This window comes from Aythya marila (assembly GCF_965140915.1).
Source record: "Aythya marila genome assembly, chromosome: 13".
NCBI classification, from domain to species: domain Eukaryota; kingdom Metazoa; phylum Chordata; class Aves; order Anseriformes; family Anatidae; genus Aythya; species Aythya marila.
This window is the reverse complement of record NC_139054.1, coordinates 17604971-17632373: the sequence shown is the minus strand read 5'-3', so window position 1 is coordinate 17632373 and position 27403 is coordinate 17604971. Positions and strand designations below refer to the sequence as shown.

The 27403-nt window shown below is 47.5% G+C and overlaps 1 protein-coding gene across 8 annotated transcripts in view; it reads right to left on the bottom strand.

Moving 5' to 3' along the window:
* The window catches only part of CAPN6 (calpain 6), a 61575-nt gene extending 39776 nt beyond the window's left edge, over positions 1 to 21799 (bottom strand). Inside the window, exons 1-5 of one of the 8 annotated variants that reach the window (XM_082770855.1) lie at positions 17115 to 17621; positions 16404 to 16604; positions 14572 to 14678; positions 14410 to 14464; positions 13395 to 13569 (exon numbers count right to left, since the gene is read on the bottom strand). In XM_082770855.1, the coding sequence (XP_082626981.1) occupies positions 13395 to 13559 (165 nt within the window). In that variant the 5' untranslated portion in view covers positions 13560 to 13569; positions 14410 to 14464; positions 14572 to 14678; positions 16404 to 16604; positions 17115 to 17621. Of the gene's footprint in view, positions 1 to 13394; positions 13570 to 14409; positions 14465 to 14571; positions 14850 to 14889; positions 15663 to 16064; positions 16084 to 16403; positions 16605 to 17114; positions 17622 to 19835; positions 20034 to 21655 lie in introns of those variants that run through there. The other 7 variants (XM_082770858.1, XM_082770856.1, XM_082770860.1 and 4 more) reach the window with 7 other exon arrangements.
* Positions 21800 to 27403: the final 5604 nt, after the last annotated feature.

Here is a 27403-nt window from a genome sequence, read left to right as displayed (position 1 = left end):
GTACCTGTAGTAAAGCTGAAACAACAATAAGTCTAAACTGAAAGACCAAAGGTCAGCCCATAGCCGGATCATTGCTAAATGAGATCAAATTTTTTGCTTACCATCACAAGACTAAAGGCTTGGCAGTTACAAGGGAGAAAAAAATAAATAAAAAGCAAACAAAATCTTAATTATTTACTCATTGTATCAGGCTAGAAGATGCTGGCTCCAGGCAATGAGAAGACCTTAGTGTGCTTTAGATAGTCTATTAGACATCCCCAGTCGTTCAGTTCTTTAGGCCAGCTCTGTTCTTTTCCAGAGCCAGTTTTCCACCCAAAAAATTGCAGCCAACTAAAAAAGCAGCTGCTTAAGGCTGTATGCTTCGTTATCTTTGATGAAAAGATCGACACAGAAGTTTGGGAGTGAGTCTTTGAGGATTTTGTCAGCCTCTGAGGAGGCTGAAGGTATTCTGCATTTGAGGAGTGAAAATAAGCAGTAGGGTCTGCCTTCCCATCTCAAAGGACATGTATATATGTATGTATGTACATGCATTATGTATACATAGGCAGTTCTTTCAGCTGTGAAGGATTTTTCAAAGCTTCCTTTTAGACAGAAAACTACATAGCTTTATTTAGTTTTTAAACAGAATTAATCCCGAAGGAAACATACATTTAAATCACAGGGTAAGAGCATAAAATTTGAACTGATTTTGCAAATCTAAAATATAATTGGTTTAAAAAACCCTCAGATTCCAAGACCTTACTCATCCAAAAACCCTGGTATATTTGGAAATGAAATGAGAAAAGCATAAAACTCCTGATACAATGCATTCTTTCAAATTGATTCTTAAAGATGCTCTGCCTCAGAGGTGAATACTTTCCACTCATGAAGAGAAGTGTTGACAGAACAGTACCTTCATTTCCTTTGCAACTGGCATGGTTGGGCTATAATTTTTCCTTCAGAGAAGCCAGACATTTAATTCATTAGAAAGCCTAAATCAATGAACTAACAATTACTGTAAGAAGACTTGCACCATCCGAGGATTTGACCCTCAGGCTTTTTGTTTTACAGGCTTAAAATAAATTTTACCATGTCATTCTTTCCGTCATCACTTTGCCTCGGGACAAATAGAGGCTGGCTTTCTGAGAGGCCACTTTTCATTTTATGACAATTGAATCAACTAAGCAAAACTTGACACTTTAAACTTTAAAGAAACGTTCTGAACCTCAGAATCGTAGTGTTTATGTTGTAGAGGTGACATTGAGGTCATTCAGCATTTTTTCTTTAGAGGAAAAAACAGCAACAACGTAAGAAAGCCTCCATATAGTCTGAAGGAGGGGAGTATAAACTGGAAAAATTGCCAGGAGAGAAGATAACAAAACACTGGCATCTGGAGAGCCGTCTGCTTGGCAGGCATGCATGTCATTTACAAATGTTTGTTCATAATTATATCCCTGGAAGACTTGGGTGAATAATACTGTTGAGAAAGATGCCACTTCCAGAACAGTGCCTCTCCATCATATGTAAATAAATGCAACACTCATTGAAGGGTGAATATATCTAAAGATACTGCCACAAAAAAAAGGAAACTCGTGCCTCACACTGGCCCAGTACCTGCAAGACAAGAGGGAAGAAGGATGGAGCTGTGTATTAGGACATCCACCGAACACAGAGCTACACAGCAAGGGCAGGAATGCTGGCCAGGTGCCACTGTGTTTTGTGCTTCTTGTCAGACATCACCAGCACAGAAGGGCACAATGAGGAACACGCAATCTTCTGCAGTGACACAGGATTGAGCCACCACGTTCACGTCACGCAGGGTGCACTCAGTCATCAGAGGTCAGATGTGGGGTATTTGCTAACAGCTGAAGGCTTTATAATTCCTTGTTCATCTCTTCTTCTGGGTACGCTCTGGCTTAACAAGATGTTTCAGGGAAAATAAAAATAAAATTACAGAAATAATAAAATAAGTCTGAGCAACAGCTCCATTCTGGGAACACTTCAGCAATTCCCAAAAAGACATGTCACCACTTCCCCAGATGAAAATATTACAGACAAAATATGATGTGAGGAATGGTTTATCCAGTCAGAAAACAAGATGGAACCATGCCAGACAACGTTTTCACAATGCCTCTCACACTCAGCCCACCGGGGGACAGGCAGGAAGACAGCCTGGTCCACAGCAAAAAAAAAAACAGGTTTTGAAGGGAGACACGGCTTCATCCCCAGAAACACGCTTGGCAAGCTGTACCTTGTTCTGCTGCACCACCTTGTATCACTGATGGGAATGACAGTCAATCAAACCAAGTTCCTAAATTCCTGTTCTTTGGAAAAGGATGTTTTCTGAAATAGCATCTTCAGGAGAATAAAATTGTATCTGCTTCAGTTCCTATAGTGCTTCTCAAATTAAAAGGGAGAGCTCCTCTCCCCCACCCCAGCTCTGGAGAACCAGGCTCTCCTATACAGAGAGTTTTCACGTTAGTGTTCCCGGGAACTCTACTGAGGCCTCTTTAGGGCTCAGCATGCTGCCAGGGTCAGGCAGCACCACTCCAGTGCAGAATGGCTAAGAGAAGCGTGAGAGCCTAGGATGGAGCAGAGCTCCCATTCCTGTTTCTGATGAACTTTCTCAAACACAGAAATGGATCCCAGCTGGATGAAATACCATGAAATTTTCAAGGTTTCTTATTCAGAGCACGGCTGAGCCACAACGCACTGAACTTTCCAGTTCACCTCCCCTCGTGGCAACTTGCGGGACGAATTTCAGCCTTGACTTGAACAGCAGATCCTGTTCTAGGAAAACTGGACTCAGACAAGGGTCACACAGCCATACGTGCCCCTCCAAGACTTGAACCCTGGCCACTGCTAGCAATAACTGCCAGAATGGATTAAGGGAGTTAAGAGATCCCTACTTGTTTGTTTGGTTATGTGAGAGGAGTCCTCAGGGCACCACACACAGCTCTGCTCCCTTCCTTGCTACAGGAACAAAACAGTTGTGAAAGAAAGCGTTTAACAACACATCTGCAGCAGCCCTTTGCATTTGAGCACTGCTATGTCCAATAGCTTTCTGTGCTTTTTGGACACATCATCTAGAAAAGCAGATGGCTATACCGTCCATCAGGAATACAACTATTTTCCCCACCATCCTTAGCAGATGTGAATGCTGACTCATCTCAGCAAGGCATCTATTTTTAAATCCCCCTGAGAAAGCTAGCTAACATCTGTCAATATCTACAGCACAGATTCTGGGTCTCTGTCTGCCTTCGAAATGCCACAGCTTTGCCATGGTGTGGTAATGCAACTCATCCTCCTGTAGCACCATTTGGCTTCCCAAGTCCCTGTCAAATATCCATCCTCGTACACCCGCGTCTGCCTGCTCGGAGTGGGGACCTCAGAGCACAAAGCACTAGCAGTTGTTAAGTTATTTGGACCAGACACAAAACCTGGTGACTCTGGCACCCATGAAATGCTTGACATCTGTATGAGGAACTGGGCTGGTGTCTCTAGCATGGTTGACTCCCTGAGAGATTAGCTAACAAGAACAGACTATTGATAAAATTAACTTTAAACATTATTACAAGCCTAAATTGTAGGCTCTTCAGTGGTTCCTTTGGAGCGTCCCCTTTTCCCCAGGATGCTTTCAGATGCTGTGGGCTGTCAGCCACGGTTTACATGGCTTATGTGTGATATGCCTCCTAAAAGTGAAAGTTTATCCGCTGGGTTTGTAAATATCTTGTCACAACTCCACGTGTGAATTCTTCATAAATTTACTGGCAGAATGAGATGGGAAGAGACTCACAGAGGCCTGAACCTGCCTTGGTAAACAGAAATCCTGTTTTCTGTCGTTGTTTGCACTGTTCTGTAGCCAAACATTAAAAAAATGAAAACCATGAAGGGTGACAGAGTAAAGAGAAGAAGGAAAAAGCTTTTCAAATTATCTAATCAGGATGACCATGAACTTGCCCAGATCCTCAACCCCATTTTAGAAGTACCAAAGAAGGAAAGTAAGAAGTCAGTGTTGTTACCCTTTCAGCAAGCCTGGCTGTACCTACTCAGACAGGATAGAGGAGGAACACTGTCTCCAAAACATTAAAAAAAAAAAAAAAAAAAACACCTTCTTGTGGCTCTAAGCCTGGCTGTCATCCTCCCCAAGCTGCCAGAGTATCAACAGTTTTGCACCTTATAAATTCTGAGTGACATCAGAGAAGACCTAGCTGGGCACCAAGAACGTCTGCATCCAAAACCAGATGCCTGGCAGATTATAAACCTTTCACATGAGGAGTTGTGAGAGACTGATGAATACCTGCAGGAGCTTTGGAATTTGAACCTTGATCTCCATGCAGTTGGGTTGTTTATTCAGCAATTCTTAATCCCTGAAACAATTTTCAAGTTGCTGAGGGAGCCCTTCCCCATAGGAGCTCTGCTACAGGCTGCCCAGCCCCTGTTGTCAAGTATCCTTCACAGATACAAACGGTAAAATAGTTCATTACATGAAAAATTACAAATCTAAACTGCCCCAAAGAAAGGCATCTTGGTCGAATCCAAGCTAAACAAGACTGAACCTGTCATCCAATTTGGAAGACAGAACACTGAAAATCTAGGGAAGACATTTCCACCCCAAACTGATCTCAGTCTTATCGGATTCCTTCCTCAGCCTCCAGAAGGAATCAAAGCCTCTCTTTTTTGTTTGTTCCTTTTCGAGCCAGAAAAGGAAAACAAACACACAGAAGCCTTCTTCCCAGATAGGAAACACACAAGCACATGCCCAAGACAACCCTACCTTTGCCATTACTAGGCAGGGTAAGGACAACCAATGGTACAAAACAGCTGCATGTAGCTCACCACCTTCATCTGCCAGGGTGCTGAAGGGCATCACTCTAATTCTGGTCCTTCTTTCTGTTCTTAACTCGCTTTGGCTGTCATCTGTCTGATTTCTGAGGCAACAGGACAAGGCACATCCCAGATATAGAAGCAACAGCATATTCCACGACCCACCAAAACGATGCATTGGCATCCAGTCGGAGCACTCTTCAGTACAAAAAAAATACAGTCGTTTGGTCTTTTATTTCCGTTCTCTTTAGAGAGACACCCCCTTCCCCTGTATTCAAAGCAAATCACCATCAGAAGAGCTAGAAACAAACATGCACACACACACACTTTGGTACCCTCACCACATTGGATCTATTATCTGCACGAGGCCATTACACTGATAAAGCACAGAGTCTAGAAGAAAAAGCCTGAAAGCCCAGCATGACTCTTCTCAGAAAGCCTAGTTAATCAGCATGACACTGCAAACAACAGCTAATGGTTAATTCACCTGGACAGCTTGCTTCTTTTATTGCTACAAATAATTTGAGCAAAGGTGTCTCATATGAGGAGGAAGAGAGAAGACAGAGCAAACAGGGAAGGCCGGAACACATGAAGGCATGCTCCCTTGAAAAGGAAGTAGTCATTTTCTTTTCAGAACATGTTCAGTGAAAAAAAAAAAATCAAAACTTTAGGAGAAAATAATAATGGGAGAAAATGAACATAACAAAGTCCACACTGTTCTCAAGGAACAGTTGGCCGGCCGCTGTCAGAACATGCCGTTCTAAGTACCTTAGGAGACCAGCAGGGAAAGTTCCGTTCTAGCTGGAAAATGTTTCCTTGCCTCCAAGGAAAATTTCAAGAAATGTTTCATTTGACTTAGTGTATCTGGGAGGAAGTTGCAACACTGAACATATCCCCACCCTCCCCACACCAACAAAAACACACCAATCCACCATTTTTTCTGACAAGCGCTTGCTCCTTGAAATGACCAATTATTTGAAGCAGCCAGGGCTACTGTTAATTTTTAAGTGATTACAGGATGATCTTATGGTAGCAGTAATAACGACAATGCTTTTCTGTTCTAATGCTCTATATAAGAACTTACATAACTTACATCCCTGGTTGCAAGAATAGGAACTCCAGTTTCAGTGGATTCCAGTTACTTCTTTGATCTCTGTACACCAGTATGTAACGCATATAGTTGGGTTAGTATAGGAACAGGAAAAGAAAGCAAATTATAAAGTAACAACTCACTTCTTCTTCACATGCTTGAATCAGTCTGTGTTGCCCTAGAGCTATACAATCCTTGAGGTAATTTTTCTAAATAAGTTCTTCAAATAATACATTAAAATAATAACATAAAGTTATATCGAGATCAATTTCTTCATTGTTCTTCTCTATGCTCTCTAACCACAACGGTAAACTTGAAGCTGCCGATGTCTGATCACTTCTAGAGCCTATTTTTCAAGGTCATCACCCTCACTACCTCACAGAGGCCTTCCCTGCCCAGACTTGTGAACATTCGGTTGGCTTGAAAAACATTTCGGAAGTACAGCTGGAGTCAAGGCCAGGGCCTTCTTGCTCACTGTGAATAAAAGCAGTTTCATGAGCCACTTTAAGCAATGCCTGGTTAAGTGTTCTTCCCCTTGATTAAATGTTGCTTGGCTTTTAAAGCATGGAAACATTCCTAATATACTGGAGCCATGCCAGGATGCTGCTAAGTGCTTCACAATGCCTTGAATCTCAGGTGGTTCACGTGGCCCTCTCTCACACACAAATCACTGCTGACCACAACTCACAGCTGATTTCACCAGATCAGACACCAGAACAGCAGGTTCTGGATCCAACTGATCCTGGATTGCAGCTGTACTGTACGGATGAAGCTTGGTTTGACCTGGATTTGAAAGATCTCGCCCTCAACTTTTTGACACCCTCTCCTAGGAATCCAGTTCCACGGGGCCTTTAAAAACCTTACTGCTCCTGCCTGCAGGCTGCTGGGGTGTGAGGACGAGGACAGCTCAGGCGTATGGAGGACTGCTAACTCCCCTAAACTTCCCCCCTCACTAAACACCTAGAGCTCTTGGGGTAGATTTGTTAGTCTCTCCTCCAACAAGGCTTGGAAGCCAAGTGCCAGCACCAATGTCAGCATCACAGACACAGCACGGTGGAGTCCTGCTTACACCAGGATCTCAGACATGTGGCAGTTCATTGTCAGATCAGTAACAGCCACCCGTCACCCCACCCCTTCCCCCAGCTCCAAATGAAACCCAACAACCTGAAGACAATTGGATTTAAATCCCTGCCACTTGACTGTGCAGTTGCCTGGGCGACGCGCGAGCAGAGCGTGGTTCTGTGGTTGTGTGCTGCCACATCTCCGGGAGCTGCGCCAATGCCCCAGCCCCTGCAGCTGGGGCAGATTTAACGCCTTCCTCCCCAGCAGCAGCCACTGCCCTGCAGGCTGGCAGCTGCACAGAAGGACAGAGGGACACGGCCAGGCGCCGGGGACACCGCAGCACCTTGTCAAACCGAGTGCTCAGCAACGCCGGGCGTCATCCGCAGGTGGATACGGAGCACGTGCCTTGGTGTGTGCACAGCTGACGAGGGAAAAAAGCATTTAGCACCATCTAAAAGTCACTGTCTTCCGATGATTTCCTGTTACCTCTCGTCCCCCTGCCCACGTCCTTCATACTAACAGGAGGTTGCATCACTCTGAGAGGACCATGCTGTCCGCTCTGTCTCCACAATTTTAACAAAAAGCACAGTTCGTGTGCACACCAACTTCCCATCAACCTCTCCAGGTACCTTCCAGGGCAGGCATCTTCCCAGAATTTAGCTCTCAGTTTCTTTTCTATTTCTTTTAGATGAATGGCTTACACTTCGGTTGGAGCCCACTTTGCCTATGACCTTATAGAGCTCTTCTAGGAAATCCTTCAGCATACAGGCTTATGCTCAGCTAGAAAAATTAAGATGCACTCCAACCCTTCCCTTTATATAGGCACACAAGTATGCTTACCAGACAAACATCTGCCAATCATTTGAAAAGCTAGGAACAAGAAATTCCTATCTGGAGGTCAAGACTACAAGCTAAATCTGCTTTTAATGGCAAATAAAACTAGTGGTAATAATGGCAGATAGCCTCCTTGTTATTGCATGCAATTGCATGTGTAATCACAGCTAATTACAGCAGACAAAAATGCCTGTTTGGATGCTAAATGCTCTCATCCAGCAAGTCCTGTAATCCTCCTGGAGCCCTAGCAGCAGAGTGTCATGTCTGAAAGTCACCCACAGAAGGTGACAGCTGCTACGCCAGGCTTGGTTTGTCTGCGAAGGACAACAGCCACGGTGTTATGACCTGTGGATGCGAGAGAAGCAAAAGGACAAAGCAGCTTTATTTCACATTGATGCAAGGCCAAGTCTTCCGCAGTCCTTTTCTCCTACAGACACGTACCAGAGAAGCACAAACAAGCAAGCAGCAAGGCATTGGTGCGTGGCTCACACAGTGACCTACAACCTGAAACCACCTTTGTGTTCCCAGTAACGTTCATATGTTCAAGGCACAGCAAAGGATTCCTGAGCTCCCTTCAACATCAGCAGAGGCTTACAACCACATTTTGAAGGACCTTTCCTCACCTCCCAGATACAGGCATGTTCCATACATGCATGTGCTTCAGGTGTAAATGCAGATGTCACAGCACACAAGGCTTCACAATTTGTGTTTGACTGTGCTTTGAGAGTCGATATCCACCAGCAGTACAGAAACATGGACAACTCCGGGTGTAGGCAGGGAAACAGAAAACCAAAGGGCTTCTGCTGGTTCCAGATGTGTCAGCAGGCTTTGCAGACAAGTTGTTTTCACAGAACAGACATCAGACCCTACAAAGGGGGAGGATGAGAAGTGGGAGGAACCTCTGCTCTCATCAAGCAAGTGCGCTGGCCCTGCCCCATGTTCTTAACCAGAAAGAAGAGGCTGAAGGGAGAAGGAAAGACACGCAGAGCCACAAGTGATCATTACATCAAGAGAGCTGTGGGCGTGGGGAGGAAACCTGACAAAGCAATGAAGCATCACTGTTCGCAGGGGTTACAAGCTGAGTTGGTTGTCACACAGAAGGCAGCAATGTAGCCACACTGAGCTGCTCTGAGCTCACGCCGCTCTGTCAGGGCAGTTCGTGGCTTCCCCCTTCAATCGCCGCTCTCCCTCCAGCTCTGGGCTACCCCAGGCACCACCCTGGCTGATATCCCCCAAGCACCACGGAGGAGCTGTGGCTCTGCTCTGTGCTCGCAGCGCACTGCAGGACAGCCACCCGAACGCAGACACAGCATGCCACCCTCCTTCCCTTTCCAGTGCCTCTCCTGCATAAATTACTGAAGGCTGACAGGCAGTGCCAAAAACAAGCAGATGTCTCTGGTCTTGTTCGTGGACAAACTGGAAAACAGATTTAGACTGAAGCAATGCAGCTTACAGAGGAGACAGGAAGCAAATGAGCAAGCCGTGCCTTATCTCCGAGGGGCATTGAGCCCAGCTGTGCTTACACCTGACAGCCTAGTGCTGAGCACCACCACCTGAGCCCTTCGTGACACTCATTCTGCAAAATTTGTGAGGACTGGGATGCTAATAAACCTTCAGGAGGACTGCTTACTGTGACCCCAAATCCTGTCCTGGGAAAATATGTGGGACAAGGAAAGTTAGTGCAAAACACATAAAGCTAACCCAGCCAAAACACCCAGGCAGGCATGCCCTGAGCCTCCCCTCCCTTCCAAAGCTGGGCCAAGACTTCTAAGGCAGATACAGAGGTGGGGGAGGTTTCCAGCACTGCAAGCACAAGATGTTTTAGCTCCGTAGCCAACTGGTTATCTTCCACCAGTTAGTCTCCATGCAGTCTTTCTAGGAGCATGGGGCAGGCAGTGGGCCATGAGCACGCAGCTCCCCACTTCCAGTCAGATACGGCACCAGTGGGTTATTGGGGTTTAATGAAACACAACAGCAACCTCTTCTGTGGTCTGGGACATGAGAGGGTTTTCTCGGGAAGCAGCTCAGCCATCATCTCAGCTAGTGTCTTTCTGGGCTGTCTTACTGAAGGAGAACTAGCTCTGTCTTTCCAGGACATGAGGGTAGCTCTTTCATAAAGAAAAGATGCAAAGGAAAGCGTAATCTGGGCTTATAAACCAGAGGGTCAGGCAGAGAATCCAGGAAAGCATACACTAATATTCTCATCCTGTCAGATGAGACTATTATGTTGCCTTCTGAATGCCTAACTAACGCGTCACTTATCTCTGCAGCAAGCTTATCGGCTCTTTCAGCCCTGGCTGGAGGATCACCACTATTAGCTTAACACAAAATGTCCTTGGGAGTTAATACCATTGCAAAGTCAATCGTGTCAGTGACAAAATTGAGACAAACCTCGTTAAAAATCAGGCAGACGAGACACATGAAGCAGAGAGACTGCAATTCCCCAGTATCTTCACTAGAGCTGCTTGCTGCTACCGCCGGTGCTGAGCAGGAGCACCACGCAGAGGCCTTGTTTGCCCTCAGTGAGGGGTGAACCAGCACAGGTGGCTGCCGATGTCCCAGGGCCAGCAGAGATGGCAGGGGGCAGGAGGCTTCTCCTATCCCCTAGCAGAAGACAGCCGCCCCCAGCCAGGAACCTGAGCCCCAGCAGTGCCCATGAGCAGCCCGCATCGCTCCCGTTTCTTGGACGAGCTTTCCAGCATGGAAATTCTCCTTGGAAAGTCTCCCCGTGCTAGGGAGGCCGTGCAGTAATTACACGGTGCCCTTTGTGTTACCAGGTTCTTAATCCAGGGGTGCCACAGAAGTAATGCTACCCTGGCTTTGTTCGCTTTTGCAAGGAGACGTGTGCAAAACAACTAATTAATGTCAGACTGTTAATGACCTATTGCTGCGAGTGACTGGAATGAGCAAACAGCACAGACGTAACGTTGCAGGTGCAAATCCAAAGACAAAAACAAAGGGGAAGAAACCCTTTGCCCTTCCTCCTCTTTTCTCTCGCCCTCTAATACTCCTTTCTTCACTCGGGCAGAATAAAACCCGAGCGTACAGATAGCCCTTCTGTGCATTTGGTCTGCCTGGCCAACACCAGCCAGTCAGGGGCGGAACAGCGTGAGCATATTTCTGAGCTGAAACTAGAATACCAGCTTTCACCTCAGAAAGACACAGATTCCCAGACTGCAAATGTTCTTGTTGGGACACCAGCATCAGTGAAAGCAAAAGCAGAGGAAGCCCACAGCTCTGTGCACACAAAGCTGCACTCCCCAGCTGCTCGGACAGTGTCACAGAAAGCTTTCTGAAGTACGAGAGTGCTTGTTCCTGTCGGTACCTGAGTACCAGCACCTGGGCAGGCTACCCACTGCCTCTGTAGATGGAGGGAGGACACAAAACAGGGTTTTGCCACTTAGCAGGAAAACTTTTGTTTTGCTCACTAAAATTTCACTATTGAAGCTGCTGTGAGAAATTAACATCAGCAGGAAAAAAAACAACCTAATGCTATCCCAGCAAATACAGCCCAGCCTTGGTCAGCCTCCCCTGCCACCCAATCACACAGGACAAGGAACAGACCCAGCTGTGTATGGGGTAGGTCATATTGTCAGATCAGCTCTTCTAGAAAAGCCAGCCAGTTGGTGCTTCCAGAACATTAATCCTAATCCCAACAGTGGACGTGTAAAATTAAGGACAAAAACACGCTACTTCAGAGCAAAAACACTGTGTGCATCTCACTACAGGCTTCCAGTGTCCTCTTCACTACAGTTGGCAGAATACGAGAACAGGTCACACTCTGATGGAAAGCCACAGGGTCAAAGTTGAGAATGATTTTACGTGGCTCATGGCTCTGAACTGCTTTATAAAAACAAGCTATGTGGAGCATGAAACCTCAGAGCAAACCAGTTACCAGCCCCCAAACATAAGTAATATTAACAGCTTGAAACGTGCAGCACATTAACCACAGTCAGAAGAGAGTGACATGATACTTGATTCCTGTTAAGATGCTAGGTGAAGTGGCAAACAGATACCAGCACTACAGGCTGTGTGCAGACACGAGCTGTTCATTCTGAGTATGAAATCACTGGGGTGTAATCCAGGTTTTATAAAAGTCAAGGGCAAAATTTGCAGTAAGTTCAACACAGCCATGCAGAGATCAGAGATGTTATCAATCAATAAAGGAAAACTCTGCATTCACTCCAGGCTGAAGAGTTTTCACTAGAACCTCTGTGAAACTCAGCAGAAGAACAGGGTGTAGAGTTCAGTACAGAAAGTTTATGTACACATCTTGGGAACGTGTCTTCACTTCTCTACATCAGCTACACATCCGCGTAGTTGAGTATCCCCTGGGAGTAGCTCAGGAGTGTCCTGCCTCATACTGCAAGACTCACCCAAACCTCTCAAGACCCGTACGTAGTTGAGCTTTTTGGTTCCAGTATAGTTAATACAAAGGTAACCTGGGAACAAACCACACACACATGGTGTCCTCTTATTTCTGGCACTATACAGAGAGCAAGACAACAGATTCTGGAAACACAAGTTAATTCTCCATGGAACAAAAATGAAGCCATTTGCTCTGAACAGAAAGTGGGTATATGCTGATAACATGGGCTCTCAACTCATTCTGTCAGTGGCAGTTGGAAATACCCAAGTTTCTTTTAGTGTAAGAAGACCTCTCCACTGACTGCTCCTGGCTGTTTGTTGCATTAGCTAGCCTCCCTTGCTGGGCAGACTGCAGATCTTCTTTTTCCTACTCTCTCCTCCAAGAAAAATTACAAATAATATATTCATACATCTAAACAATAATTCAGCTACCTGGAATTGGAGCAACTCCCCCTTGCTACTGTGAGGATTCCTTTCCCCATACATTTTAGTAAGATACAAGTTACTCTGATAACATGTGGAAAGCTATTATGATGAACAAATGATTGAGTTGCATGACTAATTTCCTTCCGGCATCCCAGGCAGAAGGATGTATTCAGTTCATAACATCTCATTTTCTATAATGTTTTTTGCAAGGGTTATATCTTCCCTAAGAAGGAGAAAAAAAATGACAACATGGTGGGAGCACTAAGTTTAGCAGCTAAAGCTCAGATTTTGTACTGCCATTACTGTGCCTGCACACCAGGCCCTCAGAGGGACAGGTAATAAAGAGAAACTTCAATTAAGAGATGAATGTATTTCTGAAATGCTTCTGTCAACACATCAAACTACAGTGGTAAATAGACTGACCCCAAAAATGAAGAATATTCTGAAAGAATATATTTCTGTATTTATTGATCTATTACTGATAGATATTCTTAATTAAACAGAGGGATGAATTAAAAGCCGCTGAAGCTGGAGTCACCACCCATTGTTGCTTGTTATTAGAGAGCCATCAGCAGTAAAAAACACAATTAGGCTGTGCAGAATGCTTCCTTCTCACCTTATACAGTAAGGCACGACTTCCGTTTTGGACAGCAATGGGACAGAGAGGTTGATGTCTGAACTACACATTGACAAGAAATGAAAGGAAAGAGAGAGGGAGAATAGACTAAGATAACTGGTTTAGCGCAGAGAAGACAGTGGGAGTGATACAGCACAAACAGCACCTCATCACAAGGGGGGTGCCCTTTACCTTTGGGCGCTTCCATTCAACTTTCTTTGGCGGAGCTCTCTGGTAGAAAAGGGACTCATCTGAGGCTGGGAACTCGGGGTCTTCAAAGAGCCGTCCCTGCTGGATACACTGCCCTTTCAGCTCGTGGTACTTCTGATCTCTGAAGAGCTGAACTGATGAAGACATCTCTTTCTGTCTAGGTAAGATGAATATAGGCTTGTGTAAATCACCGAGTCTCTCTGAAGTCCATAGCATAACACATAGCAATGCACCCATAGGCTTTGACAACAGAGCACATAACTTGTTCTAAACAAAATTAGTTCTGGATTTCTGATTTTAAAACAGATTATAAATTAGATTATGCTATGTAGCAGACTAAACGAAACAAAACAATAAATATCATATAAATAAAAGGATGACACTTCTGGCTAAAGAGAACTCATCAGGAAAGGCACTGAAGAATCCAGATGAGGGACAATGAGCATTTTGCTTTGTCTAATGGATTGTAAAGGTAAGAGTGGGTCTTGTTCCTCAGTTTATATTGTGTGTGAAGAGCAGGACCATCTTTCTTGCTACATTCTCCTACTAGCCTCTAAAGCTTTAATTATCTACTCCAACTCTTATGCCTACAGAAAACTGAAAACAGATATCTGCAGTTATCCATCTTAATTTAAGTGGCAATACTTTGCCTGGAATTATTGTCTTGGATCTTTATGTTACATTTCAGGGAATCGAATTCCCAGAAGCTGCAAATATTTGCAATTAGTGTCCATAACAATAATAATCTTAAAAAATAACCACAAGGAAAGAAAGAAAAAACAATTTGCTTTCAAGCCTTGCTTCCAAGAATCCTATCTAGTCCTGTAAGTTCACAGTCTCAGCCACAGAGCTCAAACAAGTTGCTTAAGATCATTCTACAAATCAAAAATCAACTACAGAAATCATTTTGAATGGTGTGAAGTCTGGGGAATGTGAGGGATGCTTCTGTTTTTCTGAGGTACTATTTGAAGAGAGCAGAGAGAATATCTGAACTTACTTTTGTAGTCCCTTCCTGCTACGGGTTAGAGATGTATTCCCCTTCCTTCAGGTATCTACAGCAATAAAGACAAGTGTAGGTTATCCTCCTGGCAGATCACAAGGACTAAACAACATGCAAGCAGTGGAGCACGGTATTACATTGCCCTAGCAGCCTACTCACTGTGTCCTGCTGCAGGGATCCCAGCCCGTGCTCCACGAGCCACTCGCAATCCAAATTGGATGAGATTCCACAAGCTTGCAGGGAACTGAACCAAGCTAGGCACAAGCCTTTCCCAGCAGGCATTTGAGTACAGCAGAGGAAATGCAGAGATTGAGAAATGTTTGGAAATGTCAAATTTAACGTGATTGAAAGTTGCTGTGACCAAAATAACGTAGGGACAGCTGTAAAACCTGCCCTGCCTCCACTCACTCCTTCCCCTGCCCCAGAATTAATTAGCCCTTCAAGGATGAGAAATGCTGCTCCAGTGCCTTCACTCACAGGAAGGAGAGAATTCAGGAGTGCTCTTCCACCTCGTTGCCATTCTTGCAGCCATCCCAAAGCCTCCAAGCCACACACAGAGTAATCTGCCGGTCAGTACCACCTGAATCCTACCAGCAGAACTTACACAGCAAAGTGACAGGACAAAGAACCAGCCTGTGCCTGATATTCTTCAAATGCCAGTCTGGTAAAATCTCCGTCCTCTATTAGGAGTTTCAGAAATAAAGTTTGCACACATCAAGACTGAGATGACTTTGAGTCAAATCCCAATACTGCTGCAATGGACAGAACAACTCCTTGTAGCTTCAGCCTGGACAGGGCTTCCCCTTTTGGAACTGGGCCACAGAGTCCCTTAGAAACCGTTACACAGCTTCAGTAAAATAAAACTGTACGCAAAGGAACTGCTCAAAACCAAAACAGCTCAGTGACACTATCCCACTTGTAATGATTTCCTTAAAGTTGATTTTCTTGTTACTTAACCCCTCAAAACATCACAAGGCACCTTGCATAGCAGACAGCCTCCCAGGAAGACACAAAAAAGACCTCCAACCAGTTCTTCGAAGTCAACTTGTCAATTACACACAGATAGTTCAGGGACAAAAGCAAAAATTAGTCTGTATCCTACCCAAATTAGCTGGACTATCTCCTATCACCGGCGTTCTTGCTTATTAAAAATCCCCCAGGAGCTACCTAAGATTCTAAGCCCAGCCTATCTGCGAGATACGCTTGTTTTTAAAATGGCCCAGGGGTGATAAGGCTCTCAGCTGTCCTTGCCTAACGCAGCGAGATGTGCTGTCAGTGAGCTCACCCCCCCGTCTCCCCTCTATCTGCTGACTGCAACACAATCCTTCCAGGATTCACACCCACACGCCCAGTCCCGCAACAGCGCGCTGATTGCGGTCCCAAATTCAGCACACGAAATCAAGCTGCTGCCTGCTCACCCTGGGCTCCAGGCAGCACTTGGCAAGGGAACGCTAACATGGGAGGAGGAGGCTGCCAAGCGAGCCTCTGGGCTCCCTGGGCCATCCCAGGCAAATGTCTGAGCCATGAGGGGCTCAGCCGGACCCGTAACTGCTTTCCACCCACCCACGACACCCGGAGCTGCACGCAAATCCCACCACTATCTGCTGAGCTAGCAGAAACCCACTGCAGTGCAGCAGGAACCCCAAAATAACCTTTTGAAACATGATAGAAGTCTCTCTTTTTTATTTTTTTTCCCCCTGTTCTTCTTGGGAAGCGCACAGTGCAGGAGACGAAGGCAGTTTCTACAACAGCCTGGCGGTCCAAGTGCGGAGGATGAAGCCGAGCCCTTCCTCTCCTTGGGGTTTCCCCCAGCAGGACCCAGCCACGCTGAGACGAGCAGCAAGCACCTGGCTCCTGCTGCGAGGCCCAGCTTTGAAGCTGGCCCCAGGTGCTGCCCCTCGGTTACCATCACAGCTCCCAGCAGCGCTCCCTCCTCCAGTCTCAAGGTCCCAGCGGGAGCCTCCCCCTGCCCTTCTCCTCCAAAGCTTTACCTTCAGTTGTGCTGACGTTCACAATGTGCAGCTGTGCTTGAGGAAAACATGAGGCAGGGCTTGGCAGCCGCTCTTTCCAGGGCTCCCTGCGCTGCCATGTGACACGGAGCTGTGCACACAGTAACGAGGGCTGAGAAGCGTGGTCCTAAAATACTGCACCACGCCTTGAAGACCCTCTGCAGCTCTGGCACGAGGAAGGGACTGCTCGAGGGGAGGGGAAAGAGACAAAGAAGAAAGAAAAAAGAAACAGCTCTACAGGTCAGACACTCTTAGGTTTTTGGTGCTTGTTTCTTTCCCTGACCACACAAATACCAGGTTTGCTCTTTCATCCTTTTCAGTCTCTGAGCTGAGCCCCCACAGCTGATCCCAAAATCCCTCTGGAGCCCCTCAGTCCCAGCAGCAGTACGGGAGGTCCCCAATCTCTCGGCTTCCAACCACTGAGCTTTGAGGACTTTCTCTACCCCCCTTTTCCAGTGCAATTCAGAGAAAGGCCTTCAGCACAACAGCAAAGTGAAGTCCCTGCAGGTCCCCATTTCAGAAAGGCTCCACCTGCCTCCCCTCCTCACCCCAACACTGCCTTTTCACCCCCAGCTGACACTCAGAGATGCTTCCCCTGTTGGAGCGAGCAAGCTGTGGCTAAATCACGTGTGACATGGTCGCAAGCACCAGCTCCTGGCAGTCTGAGCAGCCCTAAATGGAAGGGGCACTCACTTGAAACGCAGTTCTTCACGAGGTACGAGGACGAGCTCCAAGCATTGCTCCCAGCCCGGAGAGCCCTACCAAACAGGGCTCTTTACACTCACGTTTTCCCGTCCTGAGCGGTCTCTTCCCCAGCTGCTTCGCAGCAGATCCACAACAAACCGGGCTGGCTAACTGTCCGGGCAGGCGAGCAAAAATTACACCCTGGCTGCCCTCATGTTCGTGCAACAAGCACGCGAAAGCCAACAGAAGAAGTCACCTCCTCCACTTCTGCTACCCCCTGTAACCAACAACCCAGCAGGGTACGAAGCGGCAGAGAAGCTGTTAAGCCAAGCACACCCCTCAGTGGCTCGCCGGCAGGAGAAAGCATCCCTCCCACTGCCATCCCTGCAGGAGGGGCGCAGGGCTGCACGGGGCTGGCTTCGCCTTCACAAGAAGCTCAGCTTTCGGTTCCAAGGGCGAGCGGTGCCAAGCAGCTGCAGAGAGCCCTCTGCTCCACAGGGAGCTCCTCGTCTAGCAAGGGGCTCGGCTCTCCGCATCACCACGCAGCCGCTTGTTTGCTCTGACTGCAGGATTCAAAGAATCACAGCGCGAGGGCTAAAAGGGCAAAGTAAGTTTCTCACTGCCATGTAACTACTCCACAGCAGCACAAGATGCTGCTCCTTCCAGCAAGCAGCCCCTGAGATGGAAGTGCCCGAGCTTGGGCACAACCCAGCCTTGGGGTCACATCCCTGCTGCTTCAGGAGCTGGGGGTGGCCACGAAGGGGTGTCCCCATGGATACACACACTGTACCACACTGGGGTACAGCCATAATTTTAGGATTTTTATTCCTTTGCAGGTACTGAGCTTGCTTTTGGTTCCTGCCAACAGTGGTATTACCATTACCAGTACCAACCGACAGCTGGCTCGTGGCTTCCCCGTTTGAGATTGGGGTTGTAAGCCTGCCCTGACACTGTGCAAAAGCTCCCAGCTCCAAACTCTCTTCTTTCCATCCCGCTTTGTCATGCAGCCTCAGAGCCACTGTTTGGGCTGAGAGCAACACAGGCACTCAAGGGCTTAACTGTTTGCAAACACAGTTGTTTAGTGTTCCTGCAAACATCTCCTCCTCCAAACTCCTAGGTTGCTTCAGAGCAATCAAATCAGGGACTGTCTCCAAAAAAGCAGCCCTGCAGCCAAAAGTTTTAAATGACTTTGAACTGGTTTTCTATAAAGCTGAAAGCGCTTCCAGGACTCCAGCTGGAAAAGGTTATTTCCTTCTCATTCTGCACAAAACAGTCACTTCGCAAAGCAGTGACTTTGCAGATTTGTAGTAAGAGTGCAGGGGAATTTAAAGCAGTTGCAAAACTTCCACTTTGTGTACACTGCGGTTTCGTGATCTTGGCCATCGCTTTCCTACTGCTGCATCAGAAGCATCACTGCCCATAACATCAAACAGAGCTACTGGAGAAACGTGCTCCTTGAGCACTCCAACACACACGCTGCACTGGCAGGCTTTAGGTTTGTAGATTGGGTGTCTATCCTCTGTTCTTCTGCATAAGCCTATATAAAAGCTTACCGTCAATGTTAAAGCAGTACTGGGTTGATATGCAACTGCAGAAGTAAAAGCACGTCCAGTTCACATCAAATTTGCTGCACAGGACATTTAACAGCTCCCAGGTCTGCCATTAACAACCATGGTCCAGGGGCTTCTCAGTTGTTTCACAGCAGCACTCTGCCTGCTTGGATGAAGCACCAAGTTTTGTAGGGTGCTTTGGGATAGCAGGATGGTGATGGCGTCACATCTGCCCCCTTCTCTCATTCAGCTTTTGGATTTTTCAAGAAAAATAAGGTTAATTTGACTATTTTATGTTCTCTGTAACTCGGTACTTTAACAGATGTATAAAAGTCTCTCTGTCCAGCTCAGCTCAGGAATTCACTGCGGGAACGAGACACGAGTATTTTGCTTCTCATGTACACAGAAAGGTGCCAGCATTGTTCTGCTCCCTGTTTTGCCATACTTAGTATTAGAATCGAGAGAGAAAACATCACATGTTTTCAGCTGACAACATCTGTGCACACCCCATCACTTCTAAGAAGAAATTCAGGGGAGAGTAACCAGGCATCAGGAACAGGGCTGGCAACAACTTGTTTGCTTTCACAGATGGCATCAAGGAGCACCAGAATCACCTGGCTACAAACCAAAGCTTTGTTCCTTCTCTTCTACTGCAGCTCGATAGTGCTCAGCTAGGCTTTTCTACAGGACTCAGCAGGACAGGGAGACCTCAGACAGCACTTCAGCTGGGAGCCACGATGCAGCTCGTACTGCAAAGCCTACACCCAGCAGGACGGCTCAGGAGGGTAAGTGAAGGTTCAAGACCAAGCCTGTCTTTCCAACAGGCTCAGGAGCTGAACAGGAGCTCCACCAGGAATCCTGCCATTTATTTTCCCTGTTTGCAATCCGCACACCGATCCCCGTCCTTCTAACATGAGCCCTGCATGGAGCTGCCTGTCCAACTGCTACCATGCCTGTGTGGTGGTGGCGAGGGGACAGAGCTCAGCTCCAAGTCACCGAGTGCTGGCACATGGCAGCAGTGACTCGTGGGAGGTGCTGAGCCACAGGTTGGTGGTAATCGCTCAGCTGCAGGAGCAATAAATGAGGAATTACAAATGCACTCCTGAAACATCACCCTGCCCTCTCTCCTACCTCTCTCATAGTCAGCTCATGGTCAGACAAAGGCAAACCCCGCTCTTACCATTCAGGAAGGCAGCGCTGGAGTCACAGCTCAGGCAACGTGAACACTCGGTGCTCCTCTGGAGCGGGCTGATTGCAAGCTGCAGTCACTCCTCCCCCGGCGAGAAGCACAGCTGCAACGGGGGCTGAGGGTGTGAGCTGGAGGTGCTGGGGCTGCACAGGTGGAGCAAAGAACCGCTAAGGAAGGCTGCGTTACAGGTGGCTGCACCCGTGAGGGAAAGAGTCCATCTGGCACAAGCAGAAGGGGTGTAACTGCCCCGCTGCCTCCAACCAAAGTAGAAAAACACAGGAGTTTTTTGCCACTGAGTTTTGTGTGACTCCCAGACCTGCCCACAAGTAACGAGCAAATTCCTGGAAGGTCTCTTGCACACTTGCCCCTACTCAAGGGGCCTTGGTTGGCAGCCACAACTAGAAATCCTCAAGGCAGCAAGCAGCTCTGTCCTGCTCAGCATGAGTTAAGGTTTTTTGACCACATCTCAGCCTCGAGGCACCGGCGTTCTGCCTATGTCCCGATGCAGATGTCCAAGCCCCTTGTTAGAGCTCAGCCAGCATTCAAAACACCCCACACATCTGGGCTCTACGGGACTCTGACTCAGAGCAGCCGGGGTGACAGCAGGAGAACGAAGGCAGAGCTTTGCAGATAACAAGGAGAAAGGCTTTTCTGGACAGCCCTGCCCTACCGCTGTCAGTGTGTGCTACTTTTTAACAGCACTCTGAAGCAAACGCAGGGTGATCATTTCTGATTCAGGACAGAAATTGCCACCTGCTTAATCTTGGTGCCACTTTGTTTCCCTCCTGAAAGGAGATCTGGCTGGGCCTGCGCACACTGCACAGGCTCTGACCTTTGCCTGGATTCTTCAGCTAGGCTAATAAAACACATCTCTTTTTACTGATTTTCAAGCAACAATGCAAAGTGGCTATGGGCCTCATTTTTTAAGAATATGCAGGCAGACAGGATTTTCCAAACTGCACAGGTGCCTGCATACTTTTAAAACAGAGAACCTTCAGTGGCATCCACTGTAGCCCTAAAACCAGCCAGCTTTGCAGCTAACTACAGAGAGGTACAATTGCAGTTCTGAATTCCAAATTACATGATAGGTGCTGATTGTTACATTAATACAAGTCAAGAGATCTATAACAAGCTGTAAAGAAAATGCTCGCAACAGTGTCAGCTGATTTGTTCCAGCCATGCCTTTGTGCTGAAACCATGGGAAACAACTTTCTTTAGCATTCCAATTTCTCTCCATTCTGCCTTGTCATAGAAGTTGGTTGTTCAGAAGAGGTCTGGGATTGCAAATTAATGGGTAACTCCCTATCAGCCCCCTTCGTTATTTTATGTCCTCATTTATCTACTATTTTAGACACGATATAAAAGTCTCTCCTTCACAAAAATAAAATCAAATGACTAAAATACCCACTTGAATTTCACAGTGAAAGAGTCTGCAGTGAGCACTGACTTTTTTTCAGAAGATCAGAAACAGTCTGGAAAATGGAATTATATGAGCACTGAAATTAAAGCACGCTTTATCAGTCTGACCCCTTTATTTGGTATAACTGCTAATGATGCCTGTAGAGAAAATACTTGTGTTAGCATTAGACTGGCTATCCCAGAAGAAATGAGAGCAACCACGGGTTTGCAATAAATCACAGTGAGTGCTTGGCTCGGTGTTAGCACACAATCAAGATGCCACGTTCTGAAAGAAATATACATTACTGCAGGAGACGAAAGCATTTTCTCACTGTGCTAATTACTAATCCAAAAGTGCTCATCCTGGTGCACATCAAGTAGCTACAAGTTTACACGATACCTCTGGCACTTACCTGGCTGAGGTCGGTCCTGCTCTGAGGCACACCAAACTCCAGAATCACTCCTGCAAAAAAAGAGCCCCTCAGCTTCTTAACCTGAAACTCTTTGGGCTGTACCAAGATCACATCAGTAGAGGGGTGTATTTCAGGATGACCCTTCCAGAGATGAGTCACGAGGGACACCGGAAAACCATCTGAGCTGACCCAAAATGCAGAGCCTTGTTTATTCCCAGTAAACTATTAGCTGCAGTTGTGGCTGTAGCCGGGAATGAATTTTTAAAGGAGGAGACGAGACAAGGCCGCTTGGCAAGAGTTGCAGGCATTTTTTCTATGGAAAACAGGGCAGATTAATGCGTATTGTGAAAAACATGATATTCCTTATTAGGCTGCACGCTGTATTCCACTTGCATAAAGCCAGCATCAATGCCTTTGCCTCAGTGCGTCCCTTCTGGTAACGGCCCGTCCAGACCACGGGGAAGCATCACACAGGGCTTCTGAGGGACTTGCAGTTGGATGGGGGTTTGCAGGTCAAGAGATGCAGCAAAACCCAACAGGTGGCTCTGTGCCCTCCACTCAGCACTGTGGCAAGCCCGGAGCAGCTTCAGGAGTGGCTCTTGCACACTGCCGAGTACTTCATCCCAGCTTGACTGTTCAGAGTCAAGAATGCACCTGATTTTGCTATCCTCATTTCCCTTGCAGAGGAGAAAACAACCTGAATGCGGAAAAAGTCTGGTCTGAGAGAGCCACAGAATGGACTCCAGAGGTCCTGAGCCATCCGGGAGGCTGAGCTGCTCCTGCGCCGTGCTCTCTGATGCCTGAGACGTCACAAACCTGCCCATGATCACTCAAGCACTTGTCCAGTCTTGCTCCTTGTAGCCTGCTAATAAAGGAAAATACATCAGTTCACGTTTAGAACTTGGGAAAAATAATACATTTTCCTGTGCTGAGGCAGAATGAAAAAGAAAGGTCAAAAATAAATTCCCATTAAAAAGCGGTTTTGGTGAAACAAACTTCTCTGCATAATCCACTTATCCCTAATTTAATTTTGGGTTCATTTAGATTAACTTGACATGAACGTTTTCTCATTTATGACTGTAAAATCCTTACTTTTACCTTTATGGAGCTTCTATTTATATTTTTGTAAATGTAGGCCAATTTTTAAACAAGTGCCATTTAAAAATGCATTGCAAAATTTCATATCAGTTGTAAATATTCTCCCCAATTTGCTTCCTCCATTTAATCCTTCCCATTTTAGCATTGCCAATCTAAGTTTTTGAATAGGTCTACTCCTCCCAATCCCTGCTATTAAAAAAATCTTCTACTTGCCTAAAGGAGTTTGGGTCTCAGGGGAAGAGTTACATCCAGAAAACACTCTGAAGACAAAGCGTTAAGTAGTACCATAAATCTCTGTCCTGTAAGGTTCGCTGCAGGACTGTTTGCTTTCTTATAAAACACTTACCCAACTTCCTTTTGAAGGCATGCTCAATTTTGGACAGAAAGTCCCTGGAAGCTGCCACTACAGTTCTAGCATTTAATGTGCAAAAAAAAAGCTCTACATAATAAAGCCATGTGTTTTCAATTTGTGATTGAGCAAGCAGACTAGAGTCTAAATCATAATAAAAAACTGACGTCCTCCTATATATACCACGCATGCTGTGATTCATTTGCACAGTTGAGGGAAGAACATGAAAAATCACACTTGAGTACAACGAAATTCTCCTTTTTTGTGAGCTGATAATTTTCACAGCTTATATAGACGTGTTCTCACAGTAGCTGCCTTTGATCCACTGTGGAACAAAATGATGAGAACTTTTCTGTGTATTAAATCTGGTGCCATAATCCAAGAATTATATGTAATTTGTCTGGGCTGAGGAGGAGCTTCTCCTGGAAGTCTCATTAGAAACAAAAATTGCTTTAGAAAGGAAGCAAGATGAGCCACACAGGCAGGCAACCAAGGGCAAGCAGACAGCTCTACTCTCACTGCAGAACCACGCAGAAAATGCTTGTAATTCAGTGGGGCTGTGCACAGCACTCACAGAGGCACTGCCACGGTCTGGAAAGAGGTCTCTCAAACTGGCATTCAGCACAGTCCCTGGAATCCTTGGCTGTTGTTGCCGGCAGTCTTTAGCCTCCTGGTCAGAGGTGTGCTGAGCACAATCACCACACGCTCCTCTGGGCTGGTTCACATCAGTAACCGCGCTGCATCTCTAGGCATCCCCAGATTCCTTGTCTCTTGCTTGCCACAGCCTGCTACCACCCTGCAGAGCAGTGCCTGCACTCTCCCTGCTCTAGACTTGCTGCTTGCCAGACCTGACTCACTCCTGCACCCTCAGCAGGCGCAGAACTGGGCTGTGTAAAGACACAGCACAGCACAAGTAAGCAAGAGAACTTGCTCCATCACGAGGCAGTGGTTCTCACACGTTCCTACATTCAGCACATGCTCAACATCCAGTCATGCTGCCATAAATGCCTGCCCTCCCCTACCGCACCTTGCTGCCTGCATTACTCCACACCCACGAGCAACTCCAGCACCCCACAGACCTTCAGCCCAGCCGCAGTGATCATCCCTCACCCCCTGCAGCACCTGGCTGGATCAGTGCCTTGCTGGCCAGCTGTGCCTGACCCAGAGCCCCTCACAGCTGCAGGAGGACAGAGATCTCTGCTCCATCTGGGCAGTCTGTGACATGCCTGCCGATAACCACAAGGGACTGCTACCGAGAACCAAGCTCGATTCTCTCTTCCCCACCCAGCCCTGATCCAGGAGAGGTAGTTCCTCCTGGGGACTCTCTTCGCAAAGAAGGAGGTGATAGCAAGGTTGTCTTTATGCCAAAGGCCTTCTTGGCTTCACAGTTCACTCCAGTTCCAGACTGCTGTGCACTAATAGCTGCCCTAATGCCTGTCAGAAGGGCTACTACGGCTGCAAGGTGTCAAAGTGGCTTTGCCCCACTCATGAACATTTATCACAGATGCCTGCAGCCTGTCCGTCACCTTGCAGACACTCCACTGCAAGGTTCTCTTGTCCCACCAGAGCTATGTTCATCTATTATTCACTTAATTGCATGGGGCAATTTGTTAATAAAACATTAGGTGGTTTCCAGCAGAGATTCTACTTAAATCCTACATGTTTATTCTACTCTCTCTAATTTAGGCAGTTTTGTACAGAGAGAAACCCAAGAGGCAGAATTTGAAAACTAACCAATACACACAAAAAAAGCTCTCAAAGTTGCATATCCAGCTGAGGGCTGATTCTGCTCAACACCAGCACTTTGCATCTGCATCACTCATCCCTTGCGTCGTGGGGTTTTCATAACAGGTCCCTTCACACTTTCCTCCACAGCATAAATGACAGCGGGGTAAGGGGTCAGCCCCACACTGATGGTTCACTGCACAGCGCTGGGTAGAGGGAGCACAGGCCCTGTGAAGGGGGCAGAGAAGGGGCTGCGCCTTCCCCCCCGTACAGCTTTCAGAGAAGCCCTTTGCCCACTGAGGGGCCGCAGTGCAGGTGTATAGGGCAGGATTTATCCCCCAACTGCATAAACTACAGAATTTCTAAACCTTTAGAAACATAAGGCTTGATTCAGAAACGCTGATGATTTTAAGAGAAGTAGGGATAAAACAAGTTAACATTGTCATCCCCCAAATTCCCTGGGGGATCCAGATCTGAGGTGGGCATTTGCAGCTATTTTTTGGGGTAGGTTCATGAAGAAGAGCAGAGGAGCATGGCTCCAGAGTAGGCAGAGCCTGAGGGAAAGCTGCAAGGGCTTCACCGAATGGACATAATCCTGATTTACCTGTGAGCCCATCAGAGGCCCAAACAACAAAACAGCTGCTGGGCACTGTGAGGAAACCAACTTTGCAGCCATGGCCACATCCCCAGCCCTTGTTGAGGCCCTGCAGAGAGCCGCAGCCCATGGCACACACCTCACGGAGCGAGAAACGTGGTGCAGGAGCCATCTCTGTGACACCACCACCGCGCCGTGAGGGCACACGCGGAGCACCCTGACTGGAAACGGGGCTGGGGAGGGGGAGCTGAGGGAGCTCCCCTTCAGCTCCCTCCTGCTCAGTGCTGGGGAAACCTTCCCAGGAAAACGGGGAAATCTGGAACCCCCGAGCAGCTGTGCATCAGCCAGGCACACCGCTGCGGCTTCACCACCTTGCCTCCTCCCGGGCTGTGCCCGGCACAGGGGCCGCCTGAGGATCTCCCCCTCAGCCCCGACCCCAGCCCTGCCATGGCGGCTGTTCCGCCGAGGGGGCTCCAAACGGGGGCTGGGGCAGAGCTCCGCGGCCCGGAGGGAGCCTCCCGGGCTCGGCACGAAGCGCAGAGCGGGGCCGGGGCCGCCTGTGCCCGCTAGGTGGCGGCCTCGCCCAGCGGTCGCGGCGGTTCCCCGGCGGGCGAGGCGGCTTCGTCCCGCCTCCGGCGCCTCCCGCCGCCATCTTCGTGGCTGAGGGGAGCCCGGGGTGCTGGGGGGAGCTGGGACCCGGTGTCGGCCCTCAGCAGCTGTGCTGGGAGAGGAAGGTGGCAGGGGAATGGCGAGGAAGCCTCAGGCTGGCACTCCTGCCACGGCTTCGGGGAAGCCTTTTTGCCTTCTTGTGGCCCCGCTGCTCAGGCAGGTTTTTTACCCCTGGGTGGTGAGGAAGGTGTTTGTGTGCGTGTGGGGCTCGCACGCCGGCAGTGAGCGCCCTGCAGCTCGCAGGAAAGGCAGCGACACAGGTGTTAGCACAGGAACATGAGAAACGCGACACACAGCCGGTGAGGGCTGGGTAGGCAGGTGTCAGTCACGCTGAAAAACACATGGAGAAAAATGTCCCTGAGGAGCTTGGAGAAGATGGGAGTTTCCTTCTCTTTGAATTGCCATTTGTATTCTGAGTGTTGTGTAAACATTAAATATTTAAAACATTGCCCGTAGCACTCTTGTTTCTCAGTGGGATTTGGATAAAGCCGTTACTGATTCAGGGTCATGAGAAAAGCTCTCGGGCTGAGCTGTTTTCCCTTCTCTGAGCACCTGAGACCTCTAGGAACAAAGCCCTTCTAAAATGGGCTTAAATCACAAAATAATTTAACATGAGGAGGAGCTGGAAGGGGCTGCCGTCACATTTCCTCCACCGCTCACTGTAGGATGATGCTGCAGAAACATTCCCCGAGCCACCCTGAGCACATGGCGCAGCTCTGCGCTCCCACACGTTGTGTGCAGGGATCAGAGAGGCCCAGGGCGCTGCAGTTTCCCCAGTTAGGACACTTGAGCTAGCAGTGCTCATAGCATTTTACATCTGCTTTGGAGCCCATGAGGGTTTTACCTTGAAGACTTGACCATATAATGCCTTTATTTTATTTAACAGAGGTAAAACACAGTGCCTAATCTTTCCTTTCTCGTTACTGTTCAACCCAGGGTTGAAAGGATCCCAAGCTTCTGTGTTTGGGAGCTCTCTTACGTTTGTTGGATAAATTTATATACGTTTCAACCTACATCACGTCAGCCACTATGATATGCAAATTATTTACCAAGGTGTTATGTTAAAGTGAAGTAGGTCGGAAATCGGTCCAAGTTGTCCACTGGAAATAGGTCCAAGCCTGTCTTCATGCAGTTTCAGATCCCAGCTCCTCAACAGATAGTGCTCGTGATCTCCAGTACTTATAGCTCTCAGCAGCTCCTTTAGTTTCACATGTAAAACTCATTATACAGAGTCTCAGATGGTGGTTATCCTTCCCACCAGCAGCTGAAACCCAAAGAAATTCTAAGCCCACTTTGGGCAGCTGCCAAAAGT